Here is a 20,388-nt window from a genome sequence, read left to right as displayed (position 1 = left end):
AACCGCTTGGCAGCGCCCGTGGCTCGTCGAGAGAGCGCTGCACCCTGCGTGCTTGCGTGCCGTCCCCTTCCTTACCCCTGCAGGCGCATCCTGCCTTGAGCTTTAGCCTGGCACATGGCCCCGAAAGCGGTTCACGGCGCTGGCAGCGTCCCGTAAATGTCGTATATAAAGGACCAAACAACGCTTCACTCAAAAGGAAGCGTGACAGCTCATAAAGGGTGCTCTTTTTCTCTCGTAAGGTGATGTCACTGTTGTCAGCAACCGTGACGTCACCTTGGCAGCAACGCTGACTGTTGTTCTGAAATAAGGGAGATCGTGATTTCTGCGGTGGCATGTGGTGTCATTGACAATTTCGACACACTTCACAATTGCGGACATTTCATGAGAGACAGCTGACTCGTCTTGTTCTTTCTGCATCTCGTTAACCTGTTTTGTTCGCCACTGAGCACGAGAGCAGCATGTCTGGTCATTAACATAAAGTACCACCATTGAGTCGCCGCACTTACACTACGTCTTTGCCGTGGCGTAGGCTTCTCATTTTCCCGTGGGGTGCGGCCCAGATGACGTCATCTGATGAAGGGGTGGGGTGAGGAGGATAGAAACCGCCTTCGTCGTGATCAAAATTTGGACCTTTATTTACTCAATGTTCATTCCAGCAGTACACTGCTGAGTAATTTAGGCTGCAAGGTAGGTGCTCCGCTGGGTGGGAGAGCACCCCCCCCCCCCCCTCCGACACCCCGTAACTGCTGCTGCCTCAGCTTCGTCGTAATGTCGCTCGCCACGTGCAGGGCATGGCTAGTATACATCCGTCAGTGTCAAACCAAGGTTGACCTTGTGCGGTTGATCATTGATAAGCCATTCATTATGCGTGGAGCGTTGCTTGCGCGTGTGACAAAGCGATGGACACGCGCAGGTGCCTTCGGGGTGCTGCTGTCTCGCGTTCTCGAGCACGTGCATTCTTCTCTCTCACGACTGTCTGCCTTGCCCTTTATCCGAGTGCGCTTTTGAAGAGTCGGTGACTCGTCGGTGTGCGCTCAGCCTAAACAGCACGAAGTGGAAACATTGGCTCGTTATCTTCAATGCGGTAACGTCGTCGGGAACCGGACGGAAAAGAAGACACGAGCATTTTTGCTCGTGTCAACAGGGAGCGACGTTTCGTTTTTCTCTTCCTGTCCTACTGCCACTACTGCTCTGATACTTCACCCTACCGTGCATGCCGCCGTCACAGGGGATTTCTAGCGCCTTCATCGCGTTCTTACGTCAGTCAAAGTTAAGTCGCACAATCAGATGGGAATGTCGAAGCCTTTCTATTCCGCAGAAACCGCTTGGAAGCTATAATGCGCCCCAGCCGTCACTCGTGACGTCAAGGGGATGCGCTGCTGGCGCCGTGTCGACACTCCACCATCGTCACGCCGTTGGGTTTTCTCGCTGCGCCAGCGAATAAATACCAATTGACCTGTCCGTCGCGCACATGAGGCGCGCGTATTCTTGAAGGAAGCACTGCACCCCACCTCTCTCCGCTGCCGTCGCGCCCCCGCTAATGTTTGTCAGCGGGCGTTTCGCAAGAGCGGCGCGCGAGGCACCGAGGCCGTTTTGTTTCACCGCCCGATTTGCTTCCGCAACTGTGCCACGGCACGTGCTGCTACAGCGCCTTCAGCCGCCCCTCGGCGACTTACTGAGGACATCCGGTCTGCAGCTAAGCTTCGCTAATCCTGCACCATCTGTCCCACCGGTCACGATCGTGCACAGCCCTAATGGCAGGTTGTAACGGCCACGGAAACCTCCGCCGCGAAACGGCTCGGCGCCCATATTCTGCCGCTACGACCTTGCCTTGTCAGTAGTCGCGAGTGAATGGGCCCTGTGATGTCTCTCTCTCTCTCTCCTTTATAATGGGGGAAAAAAAAGCCTTGAAGGCTTTAATAACCATTTTTCATTCCTCTAACTGACAAGCTGGAAAATCTAGCGATACAAATGTCAACACACACACGCACACTTATATATATATGTATGTATACAACTTGTGAAACAAATTGTACTTAATAGAGCGGTAAACATTTACAATGTTGCACAGATAATTTTAAAGGCAATGAATGCTAAATACAGTGATGGAAGGGCTGCTCCGATTGCTCCAAAAGAGAAATGCTGCTCCAAAGTGTAATAATCGTTAGTAACTGCTCCGAACCTGCTCTTAAATGGTGCTAGGAAACTGAAAAGAGTGAACGTAAAACCGTTTGACCATCCAATGAGCCTAAACAAAAGCAAGCCGTATGTTATCATCTAGTATGCAGCTTATATACTATCATATTGACAATGCTACACGTACTGACATGGTTGATATATATCTAATTTTGCTGCATATTTTTACCTGAAAAGCAGGCTATTTTGGTGAAATGTGTGTGAGATTAGTTCGATATAATACTGATTACTAACTGCTGCTGTGATTACTTTGATGTGTAACTGATTACATTTACCACTTCATTAGCTTTGACCTCATTTATGCCACAAGAAATGGCATTTTGAGTGTATAGCTCATTTAGCTTATTTTATTTTTGAAATTTTCAATGCTGGCTATTTTGGCAAAATATGAAAATAACATACTGAATTCGTAGCGATTATAAACAGCTGCTTTGGCAATAGTTACATGTGATTGTGGCTACTTTTGTAATTTTGTGCTCAGCTTTATCGCTTTTATATCATTTCTGCCACAAGTACTGGTAGTATTTGAAATATATGTTGCTCATCTTACTTAATGTTCAATGACCATCCATAGTTACATAGTTAATACAGCTGTAGATGTATAGTTAATAATCTGTAGAAATGAAGTGCACAGTTAATAGACATCAACCTACATAGTTAGTAATCTATAGGGGGGGGGGGGTTGAATCCCCCCTCCCTAAAATTTTTCTGGCTACACTACTGCCTATGATGGTGAAAATGACAGCAGTATAGTTTTTCATAGAACAATTTTTTAGTGTAAACTGATTCATTGTTTTACTTTAGTTGCCCTTTAGTGGCATAGAGTGCAAGAATTTTGTGTCAGTGAATACATGTAGTCTTGGGTGGCATTGGTTGGTAGACTCATGGACAAGTGAAATGCGAACAATAAATTTCAAAAGTAGAATAGGTTTCGTGAGTGATGACTCAAGAGAACAATCTTTGATGGCAAATTATGCAGTTGGCAAAGATGGTTAGGGCCTCAATGTAATTGTGCGAGCCGAAATCGTGCTCACATTAGACACCGGCAGAAACAGGAAGGAAACAATGCACTTTATAGTTAACTCTAATTTGTTCATATTTTAATTGTCCACGACTGTTGGTGTGTATCGGGGGGGTGGGGGTGCTTGGGCTGTTTTCAGTAGAGTTTTGTTGCTGTGCAGACATATGCTGTCTTCAACTCCCATCTTCAATGGGAGTTTGCAGTTAGTCGCACATTCTATGTTTCCTTATCGCATTAAAAGTGAAATTATGACTGCAACATTGATTGTTGGCGGGCCAGTTGGTACATACTGAGCATGAAACGAAAACGAAAAGCACACATATGCAGCACTGACTAACAACTGAGTTTATTATCTCTTGACATGCAATAAATAGGAAAACATATGTGACATCGCAGCACCAGCAAAGCAAAACGCTCCCACTATCAGGTTCGGTCTCGGCACGCTGTTTCACGCTCTGAAATTAAAAGCCTTTATAAGAGCAACTGGGTGGCCTTTTTATCGGCATGTCGTCCATTGACCTTGCCAAAAACAAAATTTAGTATCTGGCTATGATACTATAAGCGGGCATAGAATGTGTGACATCCTGCCCAGATTTTTTTTGTTCACATCTAGTGTATATGTTTCTGGAAGTTTCACAAATAAAGCTTTGTTGAAGTCAGTGTCTGTGTTGTGCCCTTTCATCCTTCCTCATTCCATTTGCGCTGTGCAGTCATATCAGTATTGAATTGCCAGCTTGCCCAAGCTTCTGCTGTACCACTGATGGTGCGCAGTTTTGCCTGCATATTAAGAAGGAAATATTGTTCTTAACAGCCTCAAAGCTATCATAAAAAAAGTTTTTGCTTCTTAGCTTCTTTTTTTTTTTCCTACTCCTGTTTATTTCCAACATTGGTTCTGCTCATGCTGCGTAACTGCAGTTCATTAATGCAAAAGTACTTTGTGGGTCGAACTAATGCATCCAATTCTTTTCTGTGCTATTGCAGGTTGAAGCTCTGACCCGTGATCTTGAGCTCCCCAATGATGTACTGCAAAAAGTGTCGGCCAAACTTCTTGATGAATTCAATAAAGGCCTTGGAAAAGAAACTCACAAATCGGCAGAAGTCAAAATGTTCATTACCTATGTGAGGGACGTTCCCAACGGTTCAGGTGAGTGGTGTACTGCTGTTGCTTATGCATGAACATAGTGCTTCTGAACGTGAAATTTCACTGAAACAGTTCTTTTGGTGCATTCCAGAAACTGGAACATTTCTAGCTTTGGATTTGGGCGGAACTAACTTCAGAGTTCTACTTATCGATATCGATGGTGATAGATTCAGCATGCAGAACGAAATTTATGCTATTCCCCAAGAAGTCATGCTTGGAACTGGTGAACAGGTCAGTGCATTCAACCATAGAGTTTCCTACAATACTTACTAGAGGGAACTCTGGCGCTAGTGTCTATGGGAACTGCAATGCATCGCGCTTCAGCCAGCATGAGAATCATGGGTAGTACACGGATTTGTCTAAACTTCGTTCTTTCGGCTCCGTTTGGCTCCACGTCGCCTGCATCCGCTTTGTCGCAAAACGAAGTTCAGCAAAAATCAGCAGTTTCACTTCATCACTTTAACTTCTTTAGGCTCAGCGATTCAAAGCTGGTCACGAAGTTCACAACGATCCATTCTTTTATCCGAAAGAAAACCAAAACGTAGCAATAAACAAAGCCACAAGTGCGTTCGAAGCCCACAAGCACGAAGACTAGGCAAATCCGTGTACTACCCATCATTCCCATGGTGGCTGAACAATCGCAGCGCCAGAGTTTAGGAAACTCTATGCATTCAACACTTTGAATGTCATTTTTCGTCTTTTTATTTTCAACTGTTGCTATGTGCAGTGCTTTGCATGTGCATACTGTGTCTTTAATGAGCTTGTTCTAACCTTTGAGGGCACCTGTGTGCTAGATTGAATAAAGCAACTTTTCTAACTTATACTTGCTTGTGCGTACAAAGCTGTGCATTGTTGAGCAGCCATTGAAGGAGCACGAGTACAAATTATGTGGGGTGATTGGGATCATTTCACTATTGTCAGACATCCTAATTTTTGCATAATTGCCTTGCAGTTGTTCGATCACATAGCTGACTGCATGTCCAAGTTTATGGACAAGTACAACGTCAAGGACAAGAAGCTTCCTCTGGGCTTTACATTCAGCTTTCCTTGTCGACAAGAGGGCCTCACAAGAGCGAGATTGGTTCAATGGACCAAAGGCTTCAAGTGCAGTGGTGTTGAGAATGAGGATGTAGTGCGTCTGCTGAGGGAAGCAATCAAGAAGCGGAGGGTGGGTGAAACATTGCTTTTTGCATCAGCTTTACACATGCCAGCTGTGTGGCACTGCTCACATCTGCTCATGTCAAGTGTGGGATCTCGAAGTGCTATATGGACGAAGGACATAGTATACAGTAGTGTAAACGAAGAGTACTTATTGCACCTTGTATGCAATAATCGAGCTAGCGAAATTACACAATGAATGTAGCATGTTGATGGAACACCAGGCACCCGTGATTAAGTGTTTAATGGGTGCAGTCTCGTGAATGTACTGTATGAGGCGCATTCGAGGGACCAGGAAAGTGGGGCGGGTCAGTTTTGGGGAGTACACCATCAAGCTCGTTAACCTACTGCATGCCATGTCTTAGGAGGAAGTGTGTTCCTCTTACACCAGAGTAACATTGCCACTGGGGGTTGCTAGCATTGCAACAGCTGCAATATCTCCACAACTGTGTAGCCGTACCAACTTCCGTGTTACATGTGCTATACGGGGAAGCTGTATTCCTGGAGTGCCCCGCCACAGTGGTCTAGTGGTTATGGCGCTCGACTGCTGACCCAAAGGTCAGCAGTCGAATCCCGGCCGTGGCGGCTGCATTTTCAGTGGAGGCGAAAATGTCTCAGGTCCGTGTACTTAGATTTAGGTGTACATTAAAGAACCCTAGGTGGTCGAAATTTCCAGAGCCCTCCACTACGACATTCCTCATAATCATATTGTGGCTTTGGGACGTTAAACCCTAGATATTATGATATTAGTATTCCTGGAGACGCATAAGTTATGCTTAAAAAAACCTAAAAAAGAGTGGAGTGTCCTTGCAGAAGGCTGCCCTCACTATGGGGCTATGTTTGAATTCTTTTTTGACATGCCTTTGTTTTGGGGCCAAATAAGCTACATATTCCTACTTCAAAAAATAGTACCTAGCTCTGTTCAGAATGTTTGTAAATTGACACCGTTACAAGTTTTTTGTGCTTTTTGCTGTGTGCCTGCATTATGTTCTTGTAGCAATGAGTTTTAATTTTTAAAAATTTTTTCAGGACATCAATATTGATGTTATGGCGATTGTCAATGACACAACGGGAACTCTCATGTCATGTGCTCACAAAAACAAACAATGCAGGCTCGGGCTCATTGTCGGTAAGCTGTACTGCAGTTTATTACTATTTCTTTAGAAAGCATGCTATACAATGGTGTCAGCCCTATGCAGAGCGCAGTGAAGGCATCTGTCATTGTTGCAGCCGCCATACAGTAAAGCACAGTGCAGGCTTACATCGCAGCTTAGTAATGTAATTCACAAATTTGTTTTGTTAACCGTTTGAACCATTATTTCGAACTATCTGTTATGAACAAAATTTTTCATTTTTTTAATAAAGCCATGCTTCCATGATGAAACTAGCACGCACTGCAAGAACACTCCCGTTAAAATCTTAGACCCTTCGTGCATCTTCCCCTAATCTGAACTTGCTTCATCACATGTGGTCAGTTTGTGTCCTATTACCGTATTTTCTTGCATATAACCTGCACCCCCACTTTTTAAGCACATTTTTTCGTGCAAGAAAATGTCATAACTTTTTTTAACTGTATTTTGACTGTATGGCTTCCACCGTGACACATTCCTCATTTGCTTTTCGCCTTGTTTATTGTTGCACACTTCATTGAAGATTATGGGGTTCGCTATTTTTGATGTTGTTTGTAACAGCTAGGTTAGTATTAACTCTTAATATCCTAACGTCCACATATGTGAATGCTGGGATACGTGTACGCTGCTTTCCTGATGCACTTGACCAAGAAAAGTGCGATAGGTGATCCTTGTAATGTTGGCATCAAAATGCAGCACAAATAGTATGATGAAACTGTACACATTTTTGTCCATCCTTTACGTTTAGTCAAGCCAGCGTGTTTAGTATTTTGACATGAAATGTGCATGTTCATAAGCTGTGCACATAGCGAAAACGGTTACTGAAACGTTGGGACTGTGTGCAGGCTCATTTGGGTGTGTGCGTGTTGAAATCAATATATAGTTTAGGCAATCCTCAATCCATATGACTCCGAGAAACCAATGCCATTCATAGTATTAGTTCTCTAGGCTTAACTTTCAGTCTGATAGAAAAGGGACCTTGGCACTTGGCATTGCGACAGCGTACACTTCGATGTTGTGACATGTTGCAAGCATCCCTGCAGGGTGCTCAACTTGTGGCACTTGAATTCTGCTTTCACACTGTGAACGTTTGCACTTTGGTGTAGTTTTTGCCCCTTTGTTGACATTTCATCCCCTGAACAACTCCGTGTACATGTACTGAAATCTCATTTCTTACGATTCTGGATGATATGGAATGCGGGCTAATGGGGCATGCTGCAAATGGCTGCACAATGAGCAATGTCAGCTTGTCCCATGATGGTGCTGCCACTGCAGTTCACTTACCCCCTTTAAATGTTGCGTGGTCTCCATACTTTGCATCGTTTTGGGTATCATGCCTCGGCACCATATTATCTCGGGATTGTGAGCATTGGCTGAGCATTCAAATGTGGTGTTCAAGATCAGGCTTTTTTTATTGAGCAGTATATAACTTTTACTTCAGACTGGTACCATTGTTTCTGTTGGTTGACTGACACTGTCATTCTGTACTAGGAACTGGAACAAACGCATGTTACATGGAGAAAATTGAAAATGTGGAACTCTGGGACGGAGACAATGATGAACCTCGACAAGTAATCATCAACACAGAGTGGGGTGCATTTGGTGACCATGGCTCTTTGGAATTTGTGCGGACACGTTATGACAGAGAAATTGATTCGGCTTCACTCAACCCTGGAAGGCAGCTGTAAGTAACAGTGGCCGATACGTAAAAATTGTTCTTAAATCTGTTTTACAAGTTGGCCTTGTTTACATTGCTCATTGCTCTTTCATTCGTTTTCTCTTTGCCACATCTAGGTTTGAGAAGATGATCTCTGGCATGTACATGGGGGAGCTTGTCCGTCGTATCTTGGTACACCTTTGCGAGGAAAACTTGATGTTCACCTCAAAGCTTTCTGAAAAAATGAAGACCCCATATCTCTTTAAGACGAAGTACATTTCTCAGATTGAAAGGTAAAGCCCTTTCTCCCTTAGAAGTCAAGGTTAAATTGCTAAAAAGTTCATGCCATTTTGAAAATACCAGAAACATTGTGCAAGTAATGGCGATCGTATCTGGCAAACGTAACTTTTCATTGGCCATGGTTGTGTGAATGACTTCAGTATGCTGCTCTTGTGACTTGGTCCTCTGTGCCTCTTCTGACTGATGGTTCTGTTATCGTGACACACCTCTTTTGATCTCTTAAACTGGAAGAAAGCCAGGTTCTGACATTTATAGTTAATCAAATAACCAAAAACACGTTGACATCTCATATGAAAACTACACCCATTCAGGAGAATGAAGGAAGGGGAATTGCTCAAGGGCTCATTTTCTTTGTTATGTACCCATTCAGGTGTGCCAATTAGTCATCCTTGCATTACTATCTATATGATATAAAATAGGTTGCAGAATATAGTCCATCTGGTTGTTTTAATGAAGCACACTGGAGTTTCAGATCGTGGGAAATTAAGTTGGCTGTTCTAACATTGTATAGAAGTGCGTGTGAAGCTCAAATTCTTTATAGGCAAACAAATTAAATTAGAGCAATAAATTGTTGGTGTAAAATTCACTGGGGGCTATCCTGTCATTTTTACAAGTCTGCTGCAATGCTGTTTATGAAAGTTCTTGAAAGCTTGCTGTACAGTACTCGCGTATTGAAACAGAACAATTTAGGGCTAAGTAATGCACATACTTTCGTTTTCACCGTCTTCAGTTTGGGTCATATCGGCATAATTTGAACTCGGAACGCGTAGCTCAGAGCCAACATTATCTTTAGATACCAGATTCATCACATGACATGGTTATCTCGAACAATTGTGCATACCAATTGTTATGCTAAAAAATTAATGTTGTGTTTGAATCTGTGAGTACCGTACATTGTAGTCAAGGCTTGGCAAAACGTGTCAGGTTATGCCTAAAAAACTAAATTACCTGAAGGGAATGTATATTTTTCATCAAAATGTGTGCAATACACCGAAAGTAATCCGTCACATATTGGGTTCATTTGAATTATCTATGGGCAGTTATCAGATGCAGAGGTGTAAATCACATTTTTTTTCTACTTTACAATCTGTTTCATCCTTTGACTGTGCTTTGTGAGCAGTGTGTCAAGCTTGTTCCTCCGTGTCTGCCCTTTTTGCTGTAATCCAACAAATGAAGCTTGCTGCTTGTCATTCAGTAATGGCCAAAGGCATTTAGCCAGGAACTCAAAGCCAAATTTAGCAAAAAGAAAGAGTCGCTCTGTGGGCCTCATGCATTCTTAAAAGGTCAGGACTGTCCAGTTCTCAACTTCAGATGCGACGATTTTATGTGTAATTATTTGACATTTTGTCCTTCATGGAATCAATGGGTGCTCACATTTTGTGCTTGTAAATTGCGCTCTCTCTTACTGACGCAATTATGTTCAGTGGCAACACGGGTAGACTCCACGATTGCTTCTGCCTCTTGCGACTGAGAGTAGAATGTTTCTTCGTTAATTTCCTCTACAGATCAATCTGCTGCAGCACAATATGGGCTGTTGATGTGCATGACTAACCACAACTTGTTGCGTCTATGCAGTGACCCCCGAGGTGTCTATGACGAAGCCCACAGTGTAATGGTCAAGATGGACATGGTTGGCACGGATGAAGACTGTGAATGTCTCAAGCTCATCTGTGCCCGTGTGTCATCGCGTGCAGCCCATCTGGTGTCGGCAGCTGTGGCCACCATCCTTAACAAGATGAAGCGACCTCACACCACTGTCGGTGTTGATGGCTCAGTTTATCGGTACCACCCAAGATTCCACGATCTCATGGAGGCAAAAATTGCTGAACTTGCCAATCCTCAGTATAAGGTAAGATTCAAAGAACTCTAGCACTCATCTCTCTCTCTCTCTCTCTCTCTCTCTCTCTCTCTCTCTCTCTCTCTCTCTCTCTCTCTCTCTCTCTCTCTCTCTCTGTGTGTGTGTGTGTGTGTGTGTGTGTGTGTGTGTGTGTGTGTGTGTGTGTGTGTGTGTGAGAGTGTGAGTGAGTGATTCTGCAGATTCAGTTATATCACAAGAAAGACTGAAGGTTCTTCTTAGGGTTTATTTTTTCTGCAAAAACTAGTTTATGAAATGTTTAATTTACATGGTAATGAAGTACAATTTTTTTTTACCTTGATAATGTTGTTCACTTGTGAGTTTTACCCATCCCCCATAAAGAGCATAGCTTCAAAATCAACATTTAAAATAAAATGGTGTATCACCATTGCAATTTACTACCATGTGTACATGCATATTTCAAATCTACTGCCAGTCTCATTTCGAGACGATATCAATTGTTGGCCATGACCATACAATTGCAGATGTCATTCCATATGCTTGGTAGCACCTGCTGGGAATACTTCAAGCAAACACAGCTTCTGGTTCCTAAACTGAGGACAGTTGATTTCTTTAGGCAGCTCAGCTTTGTGAGCAGGTTGTACGAGGAGTTTATTGTGAAAGTTGTGTTGTAGCTTCCAACACTCATTGCACGAATAAGCAATTCATGTCTGCATGGATTGCTTATTTGTTGAAATGGCATCTTGTGTTTTGTTACCTGTTTTTCGCTGTATATGCAACAGTCTGCACACTATAGAGAGATCAGTCAGTTCAAAGTGGCATATTTTTAAAGCATTAGTATTTGCATATCCGCAACAGAAAATGACTGCTTATGGAAAGTGAGGAATTGCAATACTCGGGACATAATATAGAAAGTTATTTTACTACACAAGTACAGAGGTGTACATAGATGTTTGGGACAGCAGGATAAAAGCTGCATTATGCAGCTTGAGTGGTTCCACTTCCCTGCCAAGTTTGACAGCAAAACAGGGTGACATAGTTGTTGTATGCAGTATACACATAAACAAAACTTTGTGTTTATACTGTAGCATATGTATGTCATTAAAGACATTGGAAATTTTTCTTGATTTCACAAACTGGAGTTTTGCGTAGCTTGCAAAATATTTTGGGAAAAAATTGAGACTTGTACACCCACAAATGTGGCAATGATTCAGTGATTTTCAATGAAATAAATTCATTTTTGTTTTGCACATGTTAAAGTTATGCTAATGCTTCAGTTTCAGTGAGTAGCAAATCTGTTTTTTAGTAGCCTCATGACGATATTGAAATAGACCCAGGTTGGGAGCCAGCTTTACAACTAAATCTGTGTGCAGTGCGCTGACGTTGCTGGCATTTGTAGCATTTGTATATGCAGTACTATATGTTTTTTTTTTCTTTGGGACGAGGAACATTTGCTTTTACATTAGGTTGCTGCTCATTGGCCATGTTGTCTTGGTGTGAGTAGTATCAAAACACAATTTTGCTAGGAAGAGCCATGAAACATTGGTAGTACATCGAGTTTAATACTATAAGGCTAAAGAGGAACCTGGCTCTGCGATTTTTCAACCACCACAGGGATGATGGGAAGTACAGGCTTCAGATTGGAATGTGTTAGCTGGCGAACTGTCTATGCGTCTTTTTCTACAGTTTCAGTTTCGTTCTTTGCGCAGTGTGGGTAGTGGGGTCCTGTGCAAAGCACTCAAGTGGTACCTTTGTTGTTGAAAGAGGCTGAAGACCGCTAGGTCTCTTGATTTGCTGTGATGTTGCGACTTCAAGGTTGTATTTGACAGTTTTAGCAAAGCGTCATACACGCACCCCTGCGCATAGATGTAGCGCAGGGTTGCCACTGGTGGCTACTTTTCGCCAAATTGGCGAATTTGAGGGGCCCGTGGCGACCTAAAATTATGAATGGCGACATGGCGAATTTTTGGCGATTTTCGGCTTAGGTCTCCACTGAGTTATACATCCTAAGCACACTGTCTTCCCAACGAATGAGCGGCAACATTCTCTGTATTTTTCTTGGTTTTAGACCCAAGAGTTGAATGTGCACATTACGCGTCATTCCGTATGTCCGTCCTGTAACTCGTGTGTATCTCAATTCATCTAGAGGCAGGAGATACGGCAACGTCCCCCAGAGACATTCTAGCAAAATGTAAACTGCGAGGGGGCAGTGTTTGACTATAAGTTAATAGCTTTCGGCGCTTTAAGCTTCTCTAAAGTTTCGCTTCTGAAGGGGCTGAAGGTTCCAACCATTTGTTCCGCCAAAGCTCCAACTGTTATGAATAGCTCGGCGACTTATTCACTGTTGCAGTACCCCTAATTCAGCTCGTAAAGACTGTTTTAGAATAGCGAAGAGAGGCGGATACGCGGCTATTTGTGCAATAAAAAAATATTCATTGAAGCATTTCCCAATGCTCTCGGTGAGCGTGTGCAATGAAAACAATTGCTATATAACATTTTATGTTGTCTACCTGTTCATTAATAACGCATCGGATTGACGCGTGTAGATATAAGGGACTATAGAAAGGGTCGGTGACGTCCTTTATCATATTAGTTCACACTGAAAGGTGTAAGGCTCACCAATGATCGGTTCCTGTAAGACTTCTGTCGTGTTACCTTCAATAAACCTTTTAATCCTTTTAATTCATAATGTTCACGTAAAGCTGTCTACAGACAACGCTTTCACGGTTTTCGCCCAATGTTTACCACACTTCTACCTTAACGGGCGGACAGGGATGGAAGGATATCGTGAGTGTTTCATTCATTCACCCTTGCGCCACCACGCACATCTTGCAGCTAGTCGGAGAAGCAGCACCATGCACTGCCATGGTGAAGCGGGCGATACGACTGGTATTGAGAAACGTCAATATAATTTAAGGGTCTTAGATGGTACTGTATTCTACGGGGCTATACGTTTCACTTCAGAATAGGTACGCGGCTTTAACCGAGGAAACCGACCTTAGCGTTGACGCAATAAATGATAATCTGACTAGTATCATCAAGGAGTGTGCAGTGGAAGTCGGGGGTACAATCGTTAGACAGGACACTGGTAAGCTATCCCAAGAGACGAAAAACCTCATTAAGAAACGTCAAGCTATGACAGCCTCAAATGCAACAGACAAAATAGAGCTGGCGGAGCTTTCGAAGTTAATCAATAGGCGTAAAGTAGCCGACATAAGAAAGTATAATATGGAGAGAATTGAGCATGCTCTAAAGAACGGAAGAAGCCTCAAAGCTATGAAGACAAAACTGTGCATAGGCAAAAATCAGATTTATGCATTAAGGGACAAGGAAGGCAAGGTCACAAACAATATGGAGAGAATAGCTGAGGTAGCGGAAGAGTTCTACAGAGATCTGTACAGCAGCCGAGGCATTCAGGATGATAACGTAAGGAGTAATAGCGCAGAGGAATCTGACATCCCACCAGTATTGACAGGAGAAGTAAAGGAAGCCCTAAAGGGAATGCAAAGAGGCAAAGCAGCTGGTGAGGATCAGATAACATCAGACCTGTTGAAAGACGGTGGAGAGATTATGTTAGAGAAACTGGCCACCCTGTATACGAAGTGCCTCTCGACGGGGAGGATACCAGAATCTTGGAAGAATGCCAACATCATCTTGATCCATAAGAAAGGGGACGTCAAGGACCTGAAAAATTACAGGCCCATAAGCTTACTGTCCGTTGTCTACAAGCTATTTACAAAAGTAATTGCTAACAGAATTAATACGACATTAGAGTTCAATCAACCAAGGGACCAGGCAGGATTTCGTACAGGATTCTCAACAATAGACCATATTCATACTATCAATCAGGTGATAGAGAAATGCGCGGAATACAACCAACCCTTATACATAGCCTTCATAGATTACGAGAAGGCATTTGATTCGGTGGAGACATCAGCAGTCATGCAGGCACTGCAGAATCAAGGCATCGACGAAGCCTATATAAACATAATGGAAGAAATCTACAGCGGATCCACAGCCACTATAGTCCTCCATAAAGAAAGCGACAGAATCCCAATAAAGAAGGGCGTACGGCAGGGAGACACGATCTCTCCAATGTTATTCACCGCGTGTTTACAGGAGGTTTTCAGGGCCCTAGATTGGGAAGAGTTGGGGATAAGAGTTAATGGAGAGTATCTCAGTAACCTGCGATTCGCTGATGACATTGCATTGATGAGTAACGCGGGAGACGAATTGCAGCTCATGATTACTGAACTGGATACGGAAAGTAGAAGAGTAGGTCTGAAAATTAATATGCATAAAACTAAAGTAATGTGGAACAATCTTGGCAGAGAACAGCGCTTTGCGATAGGTGGCGAGACACTGGAAGTTGTAAAGGAGTACGTCTACTTAGGACAGGTAGTAACCGCGGAGCCGAACCATGAGAGTGAAATAACTAGAAGAATAAGGATGGGTTGGGGCTCATTCGGCAAGCATTATCAAATCATGAATGGTAATCTACCACTATCCCTCAAGAGGAAGGTATATAACAGCTGCATCTTACCGGTACTTACCTACGGAGCAGAAACCTGGAGACTTACAAAGAGGGTTCAACTTAAATTGAGGACGACGCAGCGAGCGATGGAAAGGAAAATGATAGGTGTAACCTTAAGAGACAGGAAGAGAGCAGAGTGGGTCAGGGAACAAACGGGGGTTAAGGACATCATAGTTGAAATCAAGAAGAAGAAATGGATATGGGCCGGGCACGTAGCACGTCGGCAGGATAACCGGTGGTCATTAAGGGTAACTGACTGGATTCCAAGAGATGGCAAACGCGTGAGGGGGAGACAGAAAATTAGGTGGGTAGATGAGATTAAGAAGTTTGCAGGTATTACGTGGCAGCAGAAAGCACAGGACCGGGTTGATTGGCGGAACATGGGAGAGGCCTTTGCCCTGCAGTGGGCGTAGACAGGCTGATGATGATGATGATGATGATACGTGAGAGAAAATTTTTATTACTAGGTATGACGCACATATCTAGAATGGCGACTTTTTTTGGCGAAATCTGTAAAAAAAAAAGGCGACTTTTGGCGACTCTTTGCTCTTCGTTTGGCGACATTTACTCGAAAGTCAGTGGCAACCCTGATGTAGCGTCCCATGCCAGTGTAGGAAATTGCATAGAGTTCATGTTTTTTTGATAAGCGCATCTTGTTTTTCAACTCTTTCAAATCGGCTGCAAAATGAAGCCGAAGCGAAGTAGATGCACAGTCATGCTCTTCCAACTCGGATTTACAATGGAACGAGAGATGCGTTGGGGGCAGTCCACTGGGACAGACACACCTGGCATCGCAGCAGATATGTTAACTGTTTCTCACTCAATACAGTATTTTTATTTCGACAAATAGATGATGCGTACTTTTGAGGAAAAAACAAGTGTGCTTGTTTTCAAGGGTTGTAAAAAAATAATTTATTATTTGGTGATGCCAAATCTTGAACACAATAGCAGAGCAATGCATACCTTGGTGGTTGTATTTGTCCAGGCTTCACTTCAATCACATGGTCACATAGTTTTACATACGGAAGAATCAAGTAAATTTTAGTTCAAAATAACTTCATATCTTTTTGTTTAAAGCTCGGTAAACAATCGTCGTGAATCATAAGAATGAAATCCATTCGAAGCCTGTACTTCCCATCATTCCCATGGTGGTTGAAGCGCTGCTTATGGAGCCCCGCATAGACACTAGTGCTAGATTCCCCCTCTAGGTTTTATAGTATGAAACTCCATGGTGTTCCTAATTGCTGCAAGTCTGGATGTGTGCGGGGCAGTGGCATCGTTCATTCGTTGACCATGGCACTATGGGGCAATGTTAGTTGTAGTACAGCACTGCATTAACTTTGTGGTTTCACTTCCATTTCAGTTTGACCTGATGCTCTCTGAAGACGGAAGTGGCCGTGGTGCAGCCCTGGTTGCAGCTGTTGCCGTACGCACAAAGAAAGAGAAAGCTGTCAAAAGCCCTTGAGATAACTATGCTGAGCCTTCATTGCACTGCAGAGTCTGTTTGTTGTGAGAGACTATTTATTGGACACCGCATAAAAATTTACCCAAATTGTCAGTCTTGCTGCAGGGCTTGAGGCTTTTATTGCAATTGGAAATGACAGTGCAGGAATTACAGCCAAGGGTACTCGTTTAAGCCTCTTAGCCTTCGTGCGCACTTAAACTGCTTATGAGCAGGAGAAAACGGGAGCATGCAATGTATGTGATGCATGTGTTATAGAGAATGGTTGCAAAAATGTTAGTGCCACATTGGTACTATAAGCAGAGGAATCAACATAAAGCAATCACAGGTGCCTTGTTTGGCTTAGGTGCTGGTTGCATCCAAGAGTCCCTGTCTAATTCTACCAGTGAGATCAAGTGCTCTCTTGGGTGGTTACTGCCCTGTCAGCCCTGCATGTGGAAGCAAATATTACCATGGCACATCTCACGTCATCACATTCATGTGTAATCTCATTGTCTCTTAGTGCAAATTTTGCTGATGGCACTTTGTGCTGCAATTTCTAGTGGTAGCTTTTGTCTTAGGACCATCATGGCACTACAGTTCTTAGCAGCAAATCATTTGTGAGTCAAGTGGTGCATTTTCCTGGTGCACTTGAAATGTCAGCGCATTCTTCCATGGGTATGGGGGGATGACTAGTCATAAGGAAGCATTTTACAAGCTGTATTGTTTGTCTTAACTGTGGCATATTGGTTTAAAAGGTGCTATCAACTGCAGGATGCCATTTTTAAGCACTTTGTCTCTAACGTTTGATTTTAGTTCATTTTAAGTACTTTGCCACTGGATGTCTTGTCACTTGTACAGTTGATTTTAAAGAATGTTGTTGTGTGGTAATCTCCTTGCAGTGTCCTGCACTTTGATCTTCTTGTGATATTTTTTTTTACTGTGTGTATGTGTGTGTGTCTGCAGTTCATGTGTAGGGCTTCCACTTGGCCCAGGGTTAGGATTGTTGTTGGAATTTGCTTATTGTAGGACATTCCAAGAACAGGCATAAAGCAAAACAGCTTCACTTTCAGATGTAACATGTTGTGTGGTAGCAGAAAATGCAGATCTGTTAATGTTATGCAGTTGAGCTGCCTGTGTGTAGGTATGTGAAAGATGATGCTCCGCAGTCTCGTTATGCACTTAAATTACCTGTGTTGAAGTTTATATACCACTACACAATATTCATTGTTGCCATTTCATTTTATTTCAGTAAGTTTTATTTTTCTGCATGAGATCAGTACAGTTTCTTGCGTGTTTTATTGACATGTGCCAAACTCAACGGTTATGTACATCCATTTTTTTTTTGTTATGGGTGCTGTTTAGCACTGAATTTGTTTTCCGCCACTTTTAATGAGTATCGGGTTCCAGGCATGTCATAGCATTTGTTTACTCACTTCAAGGCAACCTATACGAAGTGGTATTACTGCAGCATGATGTTCACACACCGTTTTGTCAAAGCTTGCCATTGTGATGTGGGCCCCTGGATTTGCTTGTAGTTTGTGGCTTGTAAATAGCATTGTAGGTGAATCTGGTAGCCAGCTTGTTCAGTAATTTAGTCGATCCCTGCTGCCTGTGCTTGCCTCTTTGTAAAAAGTGGTTTTGCAAAAAGGTTACTGCTATTAAAACGTGTGCAGAGAAAGCACGTTTTGTTTTTGAGATTTTGGGTTCCATTATGGGGGGACGCATTTATTTGCTGTGCAGATATTGATTAGAATGACCAGAATCTTTCAATAAATAGAGTACAAAGAGTGTCTTTTGTGGCGTGCTGTTTCTCGGTACCGGGTATTACGGAACTACAAATTCTACTTGCTGCATGCACTTTTCACAAGAGTCATTCTCAGCTAAGCGACAACTAAGCTGGCACCGCTCCACTAAACATAGTTGGGTGAGGCATGGAACACACAATTCGAAAACTTCTGAAGTCTCAAGACCATGGCAGCCTTTAGCACTAACAAATTGGGACGGAGAATGGTGCAGCCCAGTCTGTTATGAGCTGGGTGAGAATGGAGGATGGCCAAAGGAGCATGATGATGCCGGCGGGTAGAAGTACGGTATGCACTTCCTGCCACCACAATAGCTAGATCGAAATGAGAGTGGTGTAGCAGATGGCTATCTCGACGTGCGAGTGGGCTTAACATTGCCGATACCGGGATGGGTATCCAAGCGTGAATTAGCCTTTCGGAAGCACTTGATAGGTGCATGTGCGAACAGCTCCGGCGCCTGGCGAAAGCAGAAATACATTCCCGATAGCGCTCGCAGAAGCACTTGCGGCCGAGATCGATTGTAACTAAGGGAAGTGTGCACGGAACTGGTAAGTACAGCTTCATTCTCTCTGGCAGCCGCGGTGCCTACGACCTCCGCATCATAATACAGGCTGCGCCTATAGTCGGCAATTTAGATAGACGGAGTCGCGGGATCGAATCCCGGCCGCATTTTCGGTGGAGGCGAAAATTCTTGAGGCCCGTGTACTTAGATTTAGGTGCACGTAAAAAAAAAAAAAAAGAGTTGTCGAAGTTTCTGGAGCCCTCCACTACGGCGTCTCTCATAATCGTATGATTTTGGAGCGTCAAACCCCAAAAATTATTACTGTCGCAATTAAGGCTGTCTCCCCGCTCACTTTTTTGGGGTCAACGTTCATTCATGTAACTTGGCATAGTAGCCTCGGCGAAGCCAGCAAATGAAAATGTGTGGCGATTTTCTGTAAAGTGAACTGTCGCAGCAGAATTTTAATAGCGTTTAGTGACAGTTTAATGCCAGTTTTGATGGAATGACGCGTGGAGGTATTAACTTAAGCGTGTACTATATTATCGCATTCTTCAGGAGAGCAGGTAGCGAACAGTTAGCCAGCATTAGCCAGTGCAGTTTTACGGTCCCGCCTGCGTAGACTAGTCTGAACAGCTGCTCGTACATTAATGCTAAAGTGACCAGACGTCCCGATTTCGGCGGGGCATGTCCCGGTTTTGCGGCTGGGGTCCCGCGCTGTCCCACCATCCTGCTTGAGTGACGGCGTTTTTGTCCCGCTTTCGGCCAAAAGTCTGCTCGCAGTGCTATGATCTGCTTTCTTTCTCTTTCGTTCTCGCTCTCTGTTTCTCTTTTTTCTGTCTGATATTATTTCTTTCGAGTGGTGACGACGCTTGCCTACGAACCGTGGGTACCTGGGTTCGAATCCCGCCTCGAAATTTTATTGCGTTTTATTTAATTCTTCTCTCCACTTCGAATTTCCTCTCCGCCTCCTTTCCTTCCTCCTCTCCACTTCGCCCAGTAGAGTTTTCGCAGGGACCGACAACTGATTTTTCTCGACCCATTTTTTTACGGCGCGACAGAAAGCTCACCCTTCGCAGTGTTTGTAGCTGCAGCAGTTAATCCCCAAAGCACGTAATTATTTTAAAAGCAGTATTTTTCGATCTGAAAGGCTCTAAACACGGACGTACTTTTACTCCAGCAACGCTGATAATTGATAGCGATGCCGCCAGCCCTTCTCGCGATTTGTGAAAACTGTCGTTGTTCTGCTTTCGCAGGAGTTCCTGTAGCTATGCTTAACCACCTTTATTTAGAGCTTTTCAACTATTTTTGAAAATAACAAGTTGTCAAAATGAGATGATGTGGCATTATACACCTTAATTCCTTGTATTTGTAACGCGTTGTGTGCGCATGCGTCCAGGGTTGTTTGCGCCTGTGTCATGGGTCCATGGCATGGAGGAAGGAATATACTCCGTGGTCCATGGCTTGTCTCGGCGTCGTTACGCTCTCGATGCACAAGCCAAGCCAAGTCATCGAAAACGTCACTACGCATTTGCGCGGCCGCGCCGAGTAGCAGCGCGCGTCATTTCTGAGACAAAGAGTAGGTAGCGAAACTATATCGCTCCAAAACCTTATCGACCTGGAAACTGCGTGCACGGTTGCATGAGCACGCTGAAAAGTTGCTGAAGACGCGCTGATGAGCATTGGACCA

The 20,388-nt window shown here is 43.6% G+C and overlaps 1 protein-coding gene across 3 annotated transcripts in view; it reads left to right on the top strand.

Moving 5' to 3' along the window:
* Positions 1 to 18,186, top strand: part of LOC119379156 (hexokinase-2) — a 44,076-nt gene extending 25,890 nt beyond the window's left edge. For 2 of the 3 annotated variants that reach the window (XM_037648355.2, XM_049411891.1), the window contains exons 2-9: positions 4,199 to 4,361; positions 4,450 to 4,589; positions 5,311 to 5,526; positions 6,546 to 6,645; positions 8,138 to 8,330; positions 8,441 to 8,596; positions 10,179 to 10,452; positions 16,317 to 18,186. In XM_037648355.2, coding sequence (XP_037504283.1) covers positions 4,199 to 4,361; positions 4,450 to 4,589; positions 5,311 to 5,526; positions 6,546 to 6,645; positions 8,138 to 8,330; positions 8,441 to 8,596; positions 10,179 to 10,452; positions 16,317 to 16,418 — 1,344 coding nt within the window. In that variant the 3' untranslated portion in view covers positions 16,419 to 18,186. Of the gene's footprint in view, positions 1 to 4,198; positions 4,362 to 4,449; positions 4,590 to 5,310; positions 5,527 to 6,542; positions 6,646 to 8,137; positions 8,331 to 8,440; positions 8,597 to 10,178; positions 10,453 to 16,316 lie in introns of all 3 variants that reach the window. The other variant, XM_049411892.1, reaches the window with a different exon arrangement.
* The last annotated feature ends 2,202 nt before the right edge of the window (positions 18,187 to 20,388 follow it).

Source organism: Rhipicephalus sanguineus, chromosome 1, assembly GCF_013339695.2.
Source record: "Rhipicephalus sanguineus isolate Rsan-2018 chromosome 1, BIME_Rsan_1.4, whole genome shotgun sequence".
Classification (NCBI taxonomy): Eukaryota; Metazoa; Arthropoda; class Arachnida; order Ixodida; family Ixodidae; genus Rhipicephalus; species Rhipicephalus sanguineus.
Note: the sequence above shows the minus strand (reverse complement) of the source record. Positions and strands in the feature narration are given on the sequence as shown.